Consider the following 18,974-nt stretch of genomic DNA (forward strand, 5'->3'; position numbering starts at 1 on the left):
ATTATGCAACTGTAAATAGATAGATAGATAGATAGATAGATAGATAGATTTCTTCATAACAATTTCTTAAACCAGTTAGTTAATTATCAAAAAGGTGATATATAAAAGATATGGATAGAAAATATCCATTTTATAAATGTTTAATACAATTTAAAGTGTTTTTCAATAAATTGAAATTTATTCGAGAATGCAAAATAGAAATGCAAAAAACATTTCACCCTATCTGAAAATTTAATTTTTGAATAATTTAAAAGTATTTCTTAATTCCTTTTTTCTTTTCCTTCTTCTTCTTCTTTTTTCTTTTTTTTTTTTTTTCATTCAATTCAAACAGTGACAATTTTTAATTTCCGAATAATTTTAAAATATTTTTGAATTTTTTTTCCCCGCATTGAAATTTATTAAAGAATCGATTATTCTTTTATATTTATTACCTTTTTTCTGAATTGATAAAAAATAACAAAAAAAGTATTGCTTATCTTAATAAATCTTACTAAATCTACTATCTTAATAAATCAGCACTTATCTTAATAAATAAAGATAAAATAATTAAAACCTTTTCACAAAAAAATTTTATAAGCCAAAATTATTACTTATTTAAATGAATCTCTCGCAAAATTTTTTAAACGAATATAAAATCACTGACACTTTTCATCAAAAATTTTTATCCTAAAAAAAATTAGAATACATGAATTATTTATCACCTATTCAACTCGAATCTAGTTCCCTAATTGAATATGACTCTCATTATCATTCTCATAATGCCTTCTTTGATTGACACAATAACAATAAATCGATTAAGAATATTACAAAATAGAGTATTATATCGATTAAGATCTGAGAAATGAAAAAAACAGTTTGCTCATAAATAAATAACATCTCGATTGACATCGTTCCACGATATTAATATCACCATTCTAAATTGGCAACGTGAATGGTGGCAAGACTTTGGCCTCACCACTCTTACTCACGTACGATTACTACCGTAAAAGAATACGAAAGAACTCAAGTGTTTCGTTTAGTAGAAAAGTAAGTAGAGGGGTTATCGATAGATATGTGTACGTTTCTTCGACTGTCTTCATTCATGTTCTGTTCCATCTTCTGTCAGTGTCAGTGTAAGGTTAATTTCTAGTGCTAATTTCTCTTCTTATATATATATATGTGATTCGTTATTACTGCATTATTTTCCACGAAGAAAATAAAAAGCAGGGAAGAAGTGCTTGATAAAAATTAATAAAAAAAAAATGATCTATCTCTTCATCGAAGGTTTGAGTAAAAGTAATGTATGGTGGAAAATTGTGTGTTCGAAATTAGGATATAAATGAAAATGAAGCAGTCGTTGATTTGGATCATGTGATAAGTGATTTTGACGATATGATATGACAGCAACGCGTTCATGTGCCGAGAAGTTTTCAAACTGCTATCTGTTAGTTGCATTTCTCTGTTAATTTGTAAGTAAAAATATATTAAAATCAAATCCTTCTTCGAATATAATTCACTGCTTACATAATTCATTCATACAGTATATTCGGTTGGGAATATTTTCAAAATTTTTGAATGAAATTTGCATACTCAAACAATATATTTGACACGTGAGAATTTATGTCTAAAAAATCGTCTTAAAGTCCTCCGCCATAAGTATTTAGGATGATTTAAGTACTTCGACTTGAAGATACTTTATAAATTATTTTTTTTCTTTTTTTTCTTGATGTAATAAAATAATCATCTCTCGCAACAATTTTCTATCAATCTGTACACTATTCCTCATATAATGTTCCTCATAAAATATACAAAAAAAAAAAAAAGAAAAAATCTTTCTCAAAAATTTTCTCGACAATTCCTACTCCTAAAAAAAAAAAAGGTGAAATTCAACAAAATTTCCTATGAGTGAATCTTACTTTCTATTTTTTATTCTTATTACTTTCTACTATTCTTATTAATTTTATCTAGATTTATTCGATTTATTTACACTTATTATATATTTAATAAACATTAGATAAAACTTAGATAACAATTTCCAATTCCAAATTTTCTCTTCTTTGAAAATTTGATCGCGTGACGAGAAAAAAAAAGAGTGGAAAAAAAAAAAAAATATTCGAACGACAGGCACGACGACAAATGAAGCACACATTGTTAAAGTTGTAATGGCCGGCGAAAGTTAACGCGCGTTTCCGTTTCAATCTGAGATAATACCGTTCGAAACGGTGTTGCTGTCCCATCCTTATTGTTCCCGGGCTATCGATTCATCGAATTTCGCGAACCGCCACTTCGTACAAGAATAATGGAAAGTTTATACGCGGCATGCATTCGAAATTATTGTTCGAGACCCGATCTTCCACTTTCCGGCTACATCTCATCTTCGAAGTGTCGCCATTTGTCGAGATTAGAAAATCCGATAGGGAAAAGCGTAGAACGGTGTGCAAACATTCGGGAGAGATTATCGAGTACACGAAGCGAGGCGTGATTTGCATAATTCGATCTCAATTTTGCGGCAAGGATGCGGTAATTGATTGTGCGCTTATACGAGAGAAAGAAGGGGGGAGAGAGAGAGAGATAGTTGGAACGGGGTGGAAAAAAAAAGTTGTAAAGGGAATTTTTTTTATTTACAAACAATGGAACCGTGCGTGAAAGCGACGAAATTACAACACATCTTTTTCTTCCGAGGTTCGTTCTGGTAATTTCGCGACACGCTGTTTTCTAATATACTATTGAAAATGTTAATCGAGTGTATGAATACCTTTATGATTGTCGTAATACGTAACGGCACGTCGACACTCGATTATTAAATTTAAATGATAATTTTTGGATTCAAACGGTATTTAAATTTAACGTGTATATACAATTTATAATTATTATTCAAATTAATCTCTTCTTTAAATTCGATGTTATTATTCGGAAAATTTTCTCTTCGTATTATATATATTATATATTGCAAGTGAACTTTTGTATAGCACGGAATTAGATTAATCGAGAGCAAGATTTTATACCGTGGAAAGTGGAAGAAAAGAATTCGGGTCGGATATTTTTAATAATTCTCGAATAAATCGCGTGAAATGTCAAAATTTAAAATTGAAAATAAAAATCTGGAACAATATAAATGGTATTTGCATTTTTATTTAATTTCTCTCTTATCTGTATTATAAACATAAAAAATTTGTTCGATCTTTTATTCTCTTTGCGTTGATTTATAAGATTTGAAGCTACATAAATTGAAATATCGGAGGAAGGAATAAAATTAAAATAAATTTTATGGTTTTATTCCATCAAAAAATAATAATAATAATAATAATATAGTATTAAAAAGAAATTATTTCTTTTAAATTCTACAATTTTTTTTTTCCATGCATAATCTACAAATGAAAAGTTCTGTTATACTATAAAATAAATTTTGCAATTCCTTAATTCTTAATCAATAACATGTGAATTACTTAAACTGGAAATATATATATATATATATATCACACATGTTTGTTGTTATATGAATTAAACATGTTTTATTTATGACTTATATAATATCAATTATATATTTCCAGAATTTATACGCAAACATATGCAAGATTAATACAAAATTCCGGTTATTACGATAACGATTTCTGATAGTGATAAAAAAATTAACGACAGGCATAAATTATGAGAAATAATACAAATAATATAAAACACGTATAATATATATATTACTTTAAAAATTTTAATAACAAATCAAAGAGAAAAAAAAGAATTTAAAGAAAAAAAATCTATGACGAAATATCATTCGTTGATTAATAGTTATTAATTAAATAGAAACAGATACCACTATTAATAATAATTAAGTAGATAAATAAACGCATGCACAAAAAGAAAAATCATTCTGATTTTCTGATTTTTATATTTTCATTGAAAAAAGATTTTTTTTAACAATTTTTCCAGACAAAGAACAAGTGTTCACTTCATTGTTATATTCATTTACAATCTACTGCACAAACGTTGCTCATTGACTCTCGAGAGATCGTTGAGAGATAAAAAAATATCAATTATCTTGAATGGACGCGTGCGTGCGTAGAGAAATAATGGCAAATATGTAATAAAATTTACAATTCCCCCTTTGGCGGGTTCATGCCAGGACATGAAAGGTTGAGGAAAGCTCACGTTCAAGGTTTTCGGCAATACGAAAAAAATCGCATCGATAAAAAGGAGGAAAGGGGAGAAAGTTTCGCCTGTATATAATAAATCTTGGGCTACGATAAATCTTGGAAGAGAAGTTCAACGATATTTTTTTTAAGAAAAAATTTTCATTCGACTCCAGTCCCAACCATGAGACTCGAAACGATGCGATTGTCGTTAATCTTGATCTTATTGCCTGCGGTCACAAGTTCGTTCAAGGACTTGGTACGAAGCATATTTCAATCAGGAAGGGTGAGTCTTTTGGGTAAGAGCCTTGCTTGAATAATCTCTCGTTAATCTTTCTTATAACGTGTATGCCTATTTTACTAATTTTATTACTAATAAACGTACGTGAATATATACGTACGTTAACAAAATGATTTAATAGTAATAAATTTAACGGTAATAAACTGCAATTCTCATTGAGAGATGAGATGTTTATTAACGATCACAAAGGACATGTCTCGAAAGATTTAAATTTAAACTAAGAATTAAATTTTCTACAAATATTATCAAAATGATATAAAAAAATATCAATTATTTTTAACATTCCTTCTAAGAATTCTAATAGAAAATTGATCAAGTGATCCGGTTGATAAATCGAATTTTAATCGAGAAAAATATATTGCGTCATATAGTATTAAATTATTCCACAAAATAATATCTGTCACGCTTGCTCAAATCAAGACATTCGTTTTATTTCCATTTCTCTTGCTGCACGGCAGTTACGTTAACGCGAAATTACCATTTGCATTTTTCCGATGAAAAACCGGAAAACTGGACGGACAACGAAGAAAAAAAAAAAAGTGGTTCGCATGGCGAGAGGAATCGGAGAAAGGCCTGTACTTTTCTTTTCGTTGAGATCCGCGAGACCAGTCGATCCCGTTCAGTCGGCCCACTTCACTTCGGTGCACGGTTAAATTATTTGCGATGGTATTTAAGCCACGCGAGACGGTTGAATGCAAATGAAAGAAAGCAAACGTGGCTACGTGCATCGTGTGTCAAGTCGGCGCTCGCTTAACGATAAAGGACAATGGCCAAGGATTCTTCAGGCGAGCCTGAACCTGGTATTGTGATTGAACCGGAAGAAGATGAAGACGATGAAGGATAAAATCGTATGGTGCTTGAATATGATAACGTGGACAGTGAACCGAGTAAAACTTTTAATAAAGTCGAACAGGACGCGATATAAAAAGAGACTAACAACGGAGAATAAAATTTTAATGAAATTAAACAGCATTTTATACTGCGAATATCGAAAGAGAATGAGGAATAAAATTTAATATTGTGCTTGTAGTGTATCAGATAGTGTCAAACGGAAATACAACTTTCGTGATTGCAAGGAATGTTTTTAATTATCAATTTTTTAATCATCACGAGTGATAGATAGATTAAGGATGTAGATTTTGTTGATGATTAAAATTAAGGTGGAAAGATTAAATTTGAAAAGTTAATATTTTAAATGAAACAAGTGGTGTGAAATCGTATGTTGACTACTTAATATATGTACAATGTATTACTTGTGCTAACAAAAAATGAAAGCTAGAGAATTAATATATATGTATATGTGTATGTATGTTTTATGTTAAAAAAAGAAAGCAAAAAAGCCTCTCAAAGAAAATTGCTGATTAAACAAAAGTTAATTGTATAGCATTTAAAATTTTTATTAACAAATAAGTAATAAGTAATATTTTATTTTTAATAGAATAAAATTCAAATAAAAGAACTTTATGTAAAATTCTGTAATTATAATATATATATTCGTGTATTTTATTAAATCTATATTACGAATGTATTGAAAACAAATTATTGTAAAAATGATAATTTTTTTAGATTGAAGTCGACAAAAAAGGAATTACGTATCCTGTATCGTACAGTGGCACAAGAAATCAACCTCATATTCCTGAATACGTTCCGTTTCCGTGTAATGTAAAATTTGGAAGGTATAATATAATTTTAATTAAATTAAATTTATAATAAATTTATAATAAATTAAATAAATTAAATTTTAATTAAATTTACGAATAAAGAATCTTAAAATACAAAAGATTACATGTAAAAAAGAAATTTAAATTGTTCAAATCGATGCAGAATAATTAAAATATCTCCATTTTCAAGTAATAAAAATATAATATATATAATATAGCGATTAATATTTAATGATTTATCAAATATATTTTTAAAATTCTTTCGCAAAAATCTGTAATTCTCTTTCAGATCACCATCAACGCCTAACAATGTGCATCGTTTAAGACCTGGCGACATAGACGTGATCGGTAGCCTAGGCGATTCATTGGTCGCAGGAAGTGGAGCTCTCGAGGACTACGCAATAGGAACGTTTATAGAAGCGCGTGGTGTTAGTTGGTGTATAGGTGGTCAAGGTGATTGGAGACAGTTCTTAACTCTTCCTAATTTATTAAAGGTATATTTTTCTTAAATCCAATTTAATTACTAATTTAGTAATTTAGAGAAAATTATTTCAGAATTTTATATACAAGTTTCTTCACCTTATCAACTCTATTTGTAATTCTACTTGTTATTGTTATTAAATTCATAACTATAGAATTGCGTGTTATTATTCTATTACATCAGGTGTTCAATCCCAATTTAATCGGATATTCAACGGGTACAGGTGAATTTATTTCAACGAATGCGAAATTAAATATCGCCTTCCCCGTCGCTGCCACGGAAGATGCATTTCAACAAGCTCGAATACTTGTTCAAAGGATCAAAAACAATCCAAAAATAAATGTGATGAAGCAATGGAAGGTACTTACATTATAATCTATTATTATTGTGAGATATTTCACAATAATTAAAATAATGTCAATCATTGGAAGAATGTATGATCTACGAATTACAGCTAATTACAATTTTTTTTGGCGCGAATGATATTTGCTCGGCACAATGCTTCAATCCTGAACACTTTTCTCCCCTTCGATATGCTCACCATTTGCGAAGAACGTTGGATTACTTGAAATTTGTTTTACCTCGTACATTGGTCAATGTTGTACCGGCTATAGGTAATATTTAGAATTGAAACAGTTTGAAAAAGACATTTATATGTTACTCGTGTATCTTATGAATATCTGTTTCGAACACTCGGTAATTAAATTGTTCCAATTTGTATGCAGATGTTACGGTTTCCGTTAGAATACCGCGAAGCCCCGTATGTCGCATATTGCACACATTTTACTGCGCTTGCCTGCACAAAGGTAATCGACCAGACATCGAAGCTTCGAAAATGTCGCATCTTTATCAACAAGCGATCGAAGCTTTAATATATTCAGGAAGGTATGCTTTTGCATGGTAAATAATTAAGTATAATTAGATTGATAAGATAAATTACAAGAAATAAATATTAAAGTAAAAAAAAAAAAAAAATCTAAAATATATATATAACATAATAAAATTGTACGTAATATATTATTTTATTTGGTAGAATTTTATTTTTATTTCAGATATGACAAATCTTCGGATTTCACAGTGGTATTGCAACCATTTAGTAAATTATTCAATGCACCAAACGCAGATCCAAGGAGAGCTCAATCAATTGATCCCACTCTGATAACACATGACTGTTTTCACTTTAGCCAAAAGGGACATGCATTAGGTAAGAACATGAATAATAAATAATAAAATTATAGATTTTAGTTTATCATAATTATAATATATAAATTAGCTTTATTAATTATGGAACTTATTATTTTATTATTATGGAATTAATTAATTTATTAATTATGGAATAAAAGATATATATATATTTTTTGCATATTCTTGCATATATTTTCTTTTTTCTAGTCAAGAATATATAAATTATATAAAGTTTTGAATATTCAAGTATTCATTTAATTAGATTCGAATATTTAAATACAATATACTGATAAATCTTTAATTATTTGAATATCCAATGTTCAAAATAATTAATATGTTTATTATAATATATAATTATATAATATAATTATATAATAATTATATTATATATTTTTTAAAATCTAGATATATACAGGGATATGTGATGAGAGATCTAAAAAATAATTAATTATATATTATTTTATATTAGATTTACTTATTCTTTTCAATTCCAATTCAAAAATAAGTCCTAAAATCTGCAGTCTATAAATTAATGAAAATAATAATTAATCTTATATCAAAAACATAATTGACTATAGCTATTGATTTATAATGATGATATGAATTTTTTTACCTCAATATACTATCTCATTCTAATCTCTATCGATAATGACACATTTGACTTGATCGATGTATTTAATTAGAATTCTTGTTGTCCCGATAATCCTGTTATTTTCAATTTAAATCGATAATATCGCATACGACATTACCATCGCTATACTCGATTACAATTCCTGTCGCGCAATAGTGCTGCTATCTCATTCTATTTTAAATGGAATATATACCACGTGTGGCATAACTTTCGATACCACGAATTTCTAAAGTACAAAAACTACAAATACATAATATTTTTAGATTCTACTATTGAAATCTATCAATTGATAAAAAAAGATTATACTTTAAATTATATTTAGATATTTTATAAAAAAAAAATTTCAATTATTAAATAAATAATTTATAAACTTATTGAATGAAATGTAGTAAATGCATCAATAATAAAATCTTATGAAATTGATATACAACTTTAACATTTAAACATTTTGTTTATTCTCACATTTCTTGTTTATTCTCCGAAAAATAACGAATAATTGACATTTTAAAAGTCTATATTGCCATTATGACTCTTCTACGTCATTCGTCCTAAACGAAAGAACAAATCAGTTAACGACGGGCATAGCAAAGTCAAGTAGTTAAACTTTTTGTAAGAGAAGTTAATCAAAAGTCACACACATACATGTACACGCATATAGGATGGTCTGACAATGAGACAATATATCTTATGTCCGTTCGATGTCTGCTACGTAATAACATTGAACGAATAATCGTGTTTTTGCAACGTACTGATGTAGATAATTAATGGAAATTGTAATACACAAATTAACTTAAACATAATCTAATATAGCTTATGGTAAATTTTTAAAATATTGTGTTCAAATTTTTTTTTATTCTAATACTAGAATAAAAAAAAATATATTCCATAATAAATAAAAAAAAAATATTGGAAATGATATAAACAATTTTGAAAATATATTTTTGATATTACATTCTGAATTGTTTCGTATTGGCAAAGAAAAAAAAAATGAAAATGGAAATAAAATTTTTTTTATTATATTAAAAAAATATATATTAACATTTTATATTGATAATAAAAATAGAGAGAAATTATTTAACACATCTGTTGATTTTATAAAAAATTTAATTTCGTATTTATTTTGCATATTGAATTAAATACTATTTGATTTGATTACCGATCAAATAAATTTAAATTATTTTTAAATTTAAATCAATAATTGAAAAAATTATCATTAAATTCTATTAATATAAAATAAGATAATATGAGATAAAAAAAATCAATCAATATTAATGAAAAAAAAATTATAAGAGTTAGCAGGAAGAATAATCAACACCTATGAATTTAAAAAATATAAAAAATAATAGTAATAATTAGTAATAATAAACTCGATACATTTCCTGAAGATGAAAAAAATTATTTCAATTTTATAAAGTTATGCATATATATGCATATTTTTAAAACTTCATTATTATTCAATAAGATCTAGTCTCTATTCTGCAATGATTAAGAGCAATCACGTATTTGCATCATACAGAAATTATAAATTATAAATTATGTAAAATAAATTTTATTATCTACATGTGTACATATATATAACTACATATATAATAAAAAAAAACATAATCAGATATAAAATATGATTTTGCGTCTTTCATACATGAAATATTTGAATTTGATATTAAAATATTTATTATTGACAAATAAATAATTTTGCAATATAAATGATTATTAGTATTGTTGTAATGCCATCTTTATATATATAATCTTTACTATGTCTGTTTATATTTCTTTCTATCGAACAACTTTTAAATTTATAAAAATATTTCTTTTTTCTTATAATTTGAATCTCTTAAATTTGAATCTCTAAGATATTGAGATATATATTGCTTTCACCTAATAATAACATTTAAAATACGATTTTTTATTTCATCGAAAATTTAACTCGAAATTTAATCGCACTATACTTCTAACGGAAATCCGCAATCGTCAATCATAAACTTCGATTTTTCTTGATAACGCGCAATGAAATATCATTCGTTTTCAAGGGCAAATTTATTATGAAACAATACGCTGAAACCTGTTAAACGATAAAAATACAAAATAGAAATCCGCAATCGTAAATTATAAACTTCGATTTTTCTCGATAACGAACACAACGAAATGTCATTCGTTTTTTATCCTAATTCAAGGGCGAATTTATAATAAAACAATAAAACTTGAAATCTGTTAAAAAAAAAAAAGAAATAGAAAATGGAGAATCGGCGCAGTCACATTCATCAATTACTATAAACTTGGATTAATAATATAAATTAATCATATAAAAAACTGCCTTTCAACTTCAGGGGCGAATTTATTATGGAACAACATGCTGGAACCAGTCGGGAATAAAACGGAACGAGGTCTACCGCAGGTATTCGAAAGATTATTGTGCCCGAACGAGAAGGCCCCGTACATTTTTACGAACGTGAATTCGAGACGTTTCCGATTGACAGGGCGCCAAGATGGGATCACGAGCAGATAACGTAAAACGCGTAAAAAAATGATGTACCGATGTACCGATAGCAAAGTTTTCACCTGTGATAATTGCCAACACGTGTTCTCGAGGAAGAATTTCAACTCTCTCAGGTTGAAAATTTTCAATGGAAAATTTCTCATGCAGACAGACTTTATATATCAATGTGTATAATAGCCGATATGTTGTGTACACTATGCCTATATCTCTGTTCCACATACATTACCGATCAAAGATTTCCAATCCATCAAACGAATCGAACTTAACAAAGAGACTTAACAAAGAAAATGTATCGGATCAGAATTTTGCTAGTTTTTTTTTTTTTTTTTTATTTTATTGTTCTCATCGTTAATACTATGATAGAGAATAATAGAGAATAAATATACATAATTATTCGGAAGAATTGTCTCATAAATAAATTTATCTTTTTAATTGGAAAAAATTTTGATTTTTTTAATGAAATTTTGCATATCATATTACATTCACGAATATTTTATGAGAATGAGACCATTAAAAAAATTTTTGGCCATTAAATTTTCTTTCTCGATTCATGGATGAATGTTATTTGCCATTCCTAATTCCAAACCACCGTCAAAGACGTAATGGTGTTTCCAAAGCGGTCATCCGAGTATATTAATCGATGTGACGTAGATTGACTTCGATGATCAAAGGATTCCAGTGAATCGTGATACATAATAAAATCGTCGGCAAATTTGTTTATTCAAATCAAAATCTATTAAAATGAATAAAATTCCCCTCGATATATCGTAAATCACGAATTAAAATTAAAAAAAATCGAAATAAAAAATTCGATATAACTATATTTTAATGAATTGATTCCAAGCAACAAATTGGTCGGTAATGTTATGTCTGTAGTAATATATTCTGCGATAATTGAAGAGTCAATAATGAGTGTGTTTTTTAAGTGAAATAGAATAAAACTAATTTTTGTTTTTTGTTTTTCTTTTTTTTTTATTATTAAAATCTTTATTCTTCTTAAGATAAGATGACCATTAGCGATGAAAACGAAATCGAAACACCGCGCTGATAAGTGTCATATAGCGTTCTATATAAATAAGTACTTATATTATTATTGATAAAAAGGGGATTATCGTTCCAAGTGTTAATCTCATTTCACATAATTTGTATCTCATTCATTGGCTGTATCCATATTTGAAACTTATCCAATTATTGGAAAATTTAAACATGTAGAAATAAATAATGGAATAAATAGGAAAGATAATATTATTTATTTCTGATTATATTTTCATTCAAATAATTTATCTTAAATTAAGATATATACATATATATATAATTTAATTTATACTATCACTCGAATACTTATTTGTTACTTATTATTTATGTTAATAACGGGTACATGCGTAATGATAATTTGAATTTTATTCGAACACAAGTATAATAATAGTAATTTATTTCTTACTGACAAATTAATGTGTTTTCATTCAATTTATTTCGAATTAAGATATTTACGCAGTGTTTTGATTTAAACTATCATCCGGATAATACATGTTTCTTATTCGTTATTTGTTATATGTCATATCGATTCGCAATTTTTCTCTCTCTCCTCTATATTTTGGTTAATAATATTTTGACATTTTTTAAAATGTTTAATTATTATGATATTATTTGTAACTCATTTCTATCGAATGAAAATGCAAAAGATGAATAACGTCGTCATGTTCGTAATAAAAAGAAAAAAAAAAGAAAAAATGCAGAAAGAAGAAACCGACTTTAAAATTGTTTTCATCCGTCGTTCCACACGTCATTTCCACTTTTTGCAAATTTACATAAACAAATAATTATTTGTTTTCTTTTTGTAATCAAACGGTAATCATCGCGTGCTTGCGATCGTTTATTACACGAACTCCGTTCAGCGGAACGGAAAGCCATATTATCTCGCGATTTTGCGACAAGCGCATAATTAAAATGTAAAACAAAAAAAAAATATGTAATTGAAAGTAGCGGTTTAATAAATAAAAATTAAAATATGCAATTCATCTCTTCGTTTTATTATTTTTTTTTTTTTTTAATAATAATCAAATCCTAATTTTGTCTATCTTGATTTATATATCGCATTCAAAAATATAATTATCACAGGATTGGGGAAAAAATCGATCGTTAATTAAATGTACACATCGATGTACGATGTATATACTCGATCGATTTCCAAATAAATTTTTTTCAAAATCAAAACTTTCCACGAAATTTCATTATTCCTGATTTTTGCGTCATTCTGCGTATGGAATCTTACTTTAATTCCATTTATAAATAAATTATAATAAATTACAATAAATTATAGGCTGAACATCAATATTAATAAAGGATAAGAATATTAATTATATTGAATGTCTATGTCTAAAAATTTGAGAATACATATCTTAAAAAAAAAAAATGTTGCATAATATTATTCTTCGTTAATCCTTTATTATCCTTCTTTGTTATTTATCATTGTGGATAATCACATCAATAATGGATACTATGTTGCAAAATGTAAATATACAGTAAATAGAGTCCATTCGTCTTATAGATATTTCATTTACATAAAAAAATATATTTTTGCCTCTGCATACATTGTCTTCGTGTTTTCCATGAAAAATGAGATTTCTTTTGTTTGCTTTTTTTAACAATGATAATATCTCCTTCTTGGGATCAAAACTCTTAATGGGGGATTTCTGCTTTTCACGGTCGATGACCAAGGTATGGCCTTCACGAAATTCTTTAAATTTCTTCAAAGCGTGATGACATAGTATGAAAACGCCTCTTCTTCGAAATAGTAATAACAGGTTATATCGATAAATAAATCATACCACTTCTCAAAATTAAAATTAATAAATTTGTCGAAAACTATAAAACTATAAAATATTAAAAACTTGTTCGAATAATAATAATAATAGTAAATAATTTATTACAAATAATAATTTATTGAATAATTATTATTCAAACATCAAAATGGAAGGAATTTAAAAAAATTTTTAATTTTTAAAAATTTTTACATCCGTTTATATGTATATTTTCATCCATTTTATATTTAATAGGAAAAAATAATAAAAAGTGTATTGCGTAATTTTATCAATTTTATCGCAATTATACATAATTTTCGTATTATTCGATACAAAAGGTGATTCATCCAATGTAAAATTTTTACGAAACATCTGTCGCCATTTCTAGATAATCAATTGATAAGAGAGATCAGATAACCATCATTTCACGAATTCTGTTACAATACTCATCGGAAGTATTGTGCAACAGATATATTTGAATTGCGAAAAGTTAAGTTAAGTATAAAACGTTTCTACAGTACAACAAAAGCAATTTGTAACGATACGGTTCACCGACGATTGTCCTACTTTTATCACCGCGCAAAACGTATCAAAGATATTACGAATCTTTCTTCTTCCATTCGAGTGAGATGAAAACAACTTAAAAAAAAAAAAATATTCGTCTTCTACGAAATACTTAATCTTACGACTAACCTAATAAAATGTAATTCAATAGTTCTTCTGCTGCGTTGAAATTTATTTATAGATATCAAGATGATGCTGCTCTTTTGAAAAATAAATTGTCAAAGTTCTCTGTGAAACGTTTGATAAAAATAGTTGCAAAAATGTGTTTGAGAAAGAAAGATTTACTTTACTTTAAAAAATGCATGCATAAATTAACAAACATCGAATGCTTTTAAGAGGCAATTCTAAAAATATAATTATAAATAAAATATATGCAAAAAAAATTTAAGAATAATATTTCTATTGATATAAAAGTAAGTTATTATCTTGTATCAAATATATAACGTGTACGCAATATTCTTTTATATAAATTTATATAATTATATAATTGAAGTTAACAGATTATAAAAACTGTTTTTCAGTTATTTATTTTTCTAAATCTCGAGTATTTTTTCAATAAAAAATCTCATTTGTATTAAGACTAACATTAATATTATTGCAAAAATATTATATTTATATATTAAATTTTTATTTCTATATTACGTAAACAAGAAATAAGATAAAATACTCTGCATTACGATTATACACATTTATTGGATATTTGAACAAAATTATATAAAAATTAGTAAAATAAAATGAAACTTTATAAAATATGATAACAATCAAATGAAATCAATAAGGCCAAACTTATTCCACGAATTTTCATTTTATAATTTTTAATAATTTTTGAAATTTATTCAAAATAAAGTTTTATATTGTAAATATATTGAGTGAATTTATATTTTATTTCAATTCTTCGACTTTTATATAAAAATAAAATATTTTTTCATAAAAGCAATATAATAAAATCAAAAAACGATTGTAAATTACAATATCATCAATGTGTAATTATAATTAGTTTAATCATCAATATTACTTGATGATCATATAGATTTTGATCCAATGTTCGATCATTAATAATTGTACATGGTAAGTAAATGCTTAAACGAAACTCATTAAAAATTGAAAACTGACTCGCGAAAACTTTTTTATTCGCTAAACTGTGCACGTGTCATTATATTACATAAAAAATAAAAAAAAATTAATGATTAATTCAAACCAATAAAAATTATTTTCCATCTATCATTATGGAATATATTTTATCATGTACTTTATGTTAACTTTTTTTTAAACAACAGTTATTTCCTGCTTTTTTGAATCTACTTCTCGATTCTAAGCATTTTGCAAGATCTAAAAATAATCCATAAAGATCCATTAAGAGTTGCAAGAATCTTAAATATAGTCAATCGTCAAAGAAGGGGTTAATGATAAATCAAATAATTAGTATTCGTGTCAATAAAATTTGTTGATTCATAAAACTAATCTTAAAAAATATTTTAAAATTTTAAAATTATAAAGTAAAAATTAATTTTAAGAAAAATATAAGAAATTTTGAAAATTAAATTTTAAAACGTGACGCCAAAAAAAATTTCCATTAAGGAAAAAAGAAGTTAACAATCATCAAAAAGATATAACATTTTTTTTTATCAAATATGATTAAATTTTATTGAAAAAACAATATATAATTATATAATTTACAAAATATCAAATAACGTAATTTATAACGCATGGTGATGTCAATTAGTGTGTGAATCGAATTGGAAAATCTTACTTCGAAAATTTTCTAGCATTTCCTACTACTAAACTACGCATCAACTATTTCCACGTTTATTTATTCCAGTTTTTGCAATTCTTTTTTTTCTTTTTTTCGAAATAAATAGACGCTGAAAAATTAATATAATAAGAAACGGAAGGTAGACAATTTTGAAGAAAAAAGAAAGATCACACGTCTTATTTCTTATCTTTGATGTAACTAATGAACTACACGTGTTATACAGATATAATCGTATGTGTTTGTACATACATAACTTAAATGATAATTTTTCAGTGAAATTATAGATGCATCGTAATATAATCTTTCTTATCGTCGTCTTATGATATATATTTTGTGTCTGGATTTATATATCAGACAGTTATGCAATCGAGTATGCATCTTTCTTCGTTCACACGTATTAGATGACATTGAATTGGCACTGTTAATGAAGGAGAATTTTCTAAACGACAGCATGTGACCAATTATCTTTGATAAATCTTTGATGAATTATATTTTCGATATTTCCAGTTTTTCCTTTATTCTATAAGTTGAAACAACACGCGTTCTGATTAATCGATTTTTGAAATTGAAGATCATAGGGGAGGAAAAACATGATAAAACCATTTCTTTATAAAGCTTTTGACCTTTGTATCGCTTGATAGCTAAAGAAACATTTCTAAAGAGTTATTTCCAATATTTTAATATTTTTTAAATATTCAGAATAGCAAAAATATTCCAAAAAAATATATATATATAATATCCAACTTAATGAAACGAAAGTAAAGTATAGTAATTTTATTACAAAAGTACGAAATGAGAAATAAAATAGATTGATAGTATTATATAAAGACTGCATAACGATAAATCAAATTCAACAAACAATGAATGGATTACGGAAATATAATTACATAAAGAATAAACAAGTAGAGGAAGAAGTGAAACTTTTCATGTTCATTCACAATTTACTTTCTTTACTTACGTATGCCGTCAAACAATGGAGAAGGAAGTATTTTGTAAAATTCACGCACGAGACATGTTCTTGTGACGCATCTTGCATATTCTTTATCGCTACGAGACGCACAACTAAGAATGTATGAACAGTGAATCGAACAGTTTCCCGAACGAAAAAAATGTAACGACCGGACGGTGTATATCGAGAATAAAATTTATTTTTACATTTATACTTGTGTAAATATATCAAACATTTATTTTCTTTTTTTTGATACATTTAACATATTGAAACGAAATTGAAAGTTTCTTTGGGAAGAGAGATCTCTTCGTGAGCAGAAGAAATCATTGCAAAGAAAATATATAAAAAGAAAAAAAGAAATTATTTAAAAAGAGAGGTCATGAACAGAGTTAAAAGATATAATTATATCTTATAATTATAAGATATAATTGGAAAGAGAATTTTACAAATAAAATTACGAAGAAAAATAAAATATAAAATTAAAACTTAAATCTGAAATATCAGGAAATAAACTCATTTTTTTTTTTTTTTTTTTTGATTGATATACATATTCGTTTTATTCCACATTATTATTCATCAATGAAAACGATGTCAAAATAATAATATGTAAATTTTATTACTTCATTATTCATTATTCATTATCATAAATTTCTTATCAATATCAGAGAAATGAATGCATTTAAAAATGAAAAAAGAAGAGAGAAAGAGAAAGAGAATAGAATGCCTAATCGATCAAATAGATGCGTAATTTTTACATAAAAATAAGCACATTAACATTAATGGTTCGATATGTAAATCAATGTTATTTAATTAAGGTTGTTTCTCTGATTTCTATTGAAAGAGAAGATAGATCTATGATTTGTTTTGAATTGAAATTTCACGATATATATTCAATTTTTGAAAAAAAAACTTTTTAAATATATTATTATAATAATGGAGAAGAAATTAAATGGAAATATTAACGTGATGTATTCTTAATGATAATTAGTAAAGAAATTTATAATATATAATGTTATAATTAAATATTAATTTAAAATGAAAATAAAATTGTATGCATAATTGAATTCATTCTCGTTTAAAATATTATCTATTACAATTCTCACTTTACGAATTGAAATTAATAGAATATCTTATCGTTGATGGAATATTGAATATTATTACGTGATATTAGTCTACAAATATTGATTTCAGATAGCCCGTTTTACTTTCATTTCATCCATCAATAATATTCAGACAAGATTAGAATTACAATAGAATCTATATCTACGCTATACTATATATTTAGTCTCTTTGTTCTAGCACTACGATTTCATTGTTTCATTCATAGAATATTGCATCACAAATCGTAATAAATGTGTGTCACTAGGTACTGTCTATTAACAAATGTGATCATAAAATGTAAAAATTTTAATATTTTATATTCTTCTTCGTAAGATGGTGTGTAATGCATCTGCTATGTAATACAGCATTCACATATATAAATTATACGTATCTACATATATTTTTAATTTATTAAAATCAAAATTTTTAATTTATTTATACAATGATAAGAATAGAAATAGAAAAATTCTTAAATTTTTTTAAATATTTATATAAAAGTATTATTTAGAATTTCTATATTTTGGATAAATAATATAAATTGAATGAAATATGAAACTTGAATTTTTGAAAAAAATTATAACATAAATGAAATAATTGATGAATGAAAAAATCAATCATCACAAAAGCAAGTTTTTGTTGTAAAATTAAAATAACGATTTCTCTCTATAATTTCTTACTTAAGAAAAGAAATTTAAATCATCCAAATAAAGACAAAAAAAATCGATCAAAAAAAGTCAATACTTGATGAGTTAATAAAAGATATACCATATTAGAAAATTACAAAGAAATCGTATAATTTTTACAATAATTGTAAAAATGTAAAAAACGAATATATAATGAAGAATAAATATTTTTCTCAACAAAATATTAGTAAGTATTCATTCATTATTGATTAAAAAAATTCTTTGAAAAGTAAAAATCAACTCTTTCTGAGACAACTGAAATTATTC

General features: G+C 25.8%; 1 protein-coding gene across 1 annotated transcript; it reads left to right on the forward strand.

Moving 5' to 3' along the window:
- Window positions 1-825: 825 nt before the first annotated feature.
- On the forward strand, window positions 826-12,108 carry LOC725668 (phospholipase B1, membrane-associated-like). Its single transcript, XM_006565456.3, has 9 exons — window positions 826-1,448; window positions 3,904-4,389; window positions 5,971-6,080; window positions 6,355-6,559; window positions 6,730-6,906; window positions 7,001-7,160; window positions 7,272-7,431; window positions 7,599-7,750; window positions 10,687-12,108. Exons 2-9 carry the CDS (start codon window positions 4,288-4,290, stop codon window positions 10,863-10,865), a joined length of 1,245 nt encoding a protein of 414 aa, XP_006565519.1. The 5' UTR covers window positions 826-1,448; window positions 3,904-4,287; the 3' UTR covers window positions 10,866-12,108.
- Window positions 12,109-18,974: the final 6,866 nt, after the last annotated feature.

Source organism: Apis mellifera, linkage group LG7 (genome assembly GCF_003254395.2).
Source record: "Apis mellifera strain DH4 linkage group LG7, Amel_HAv3.1, whole genome shotgun sequence".
In the NCBI taxonomy this organism is placed as follows: domain Eukaryota; kingdom Metazoa; phylum Arthropoda; class Insecta; order Hymenoptera; family Apidae; genus Apis; species Apis mellifera.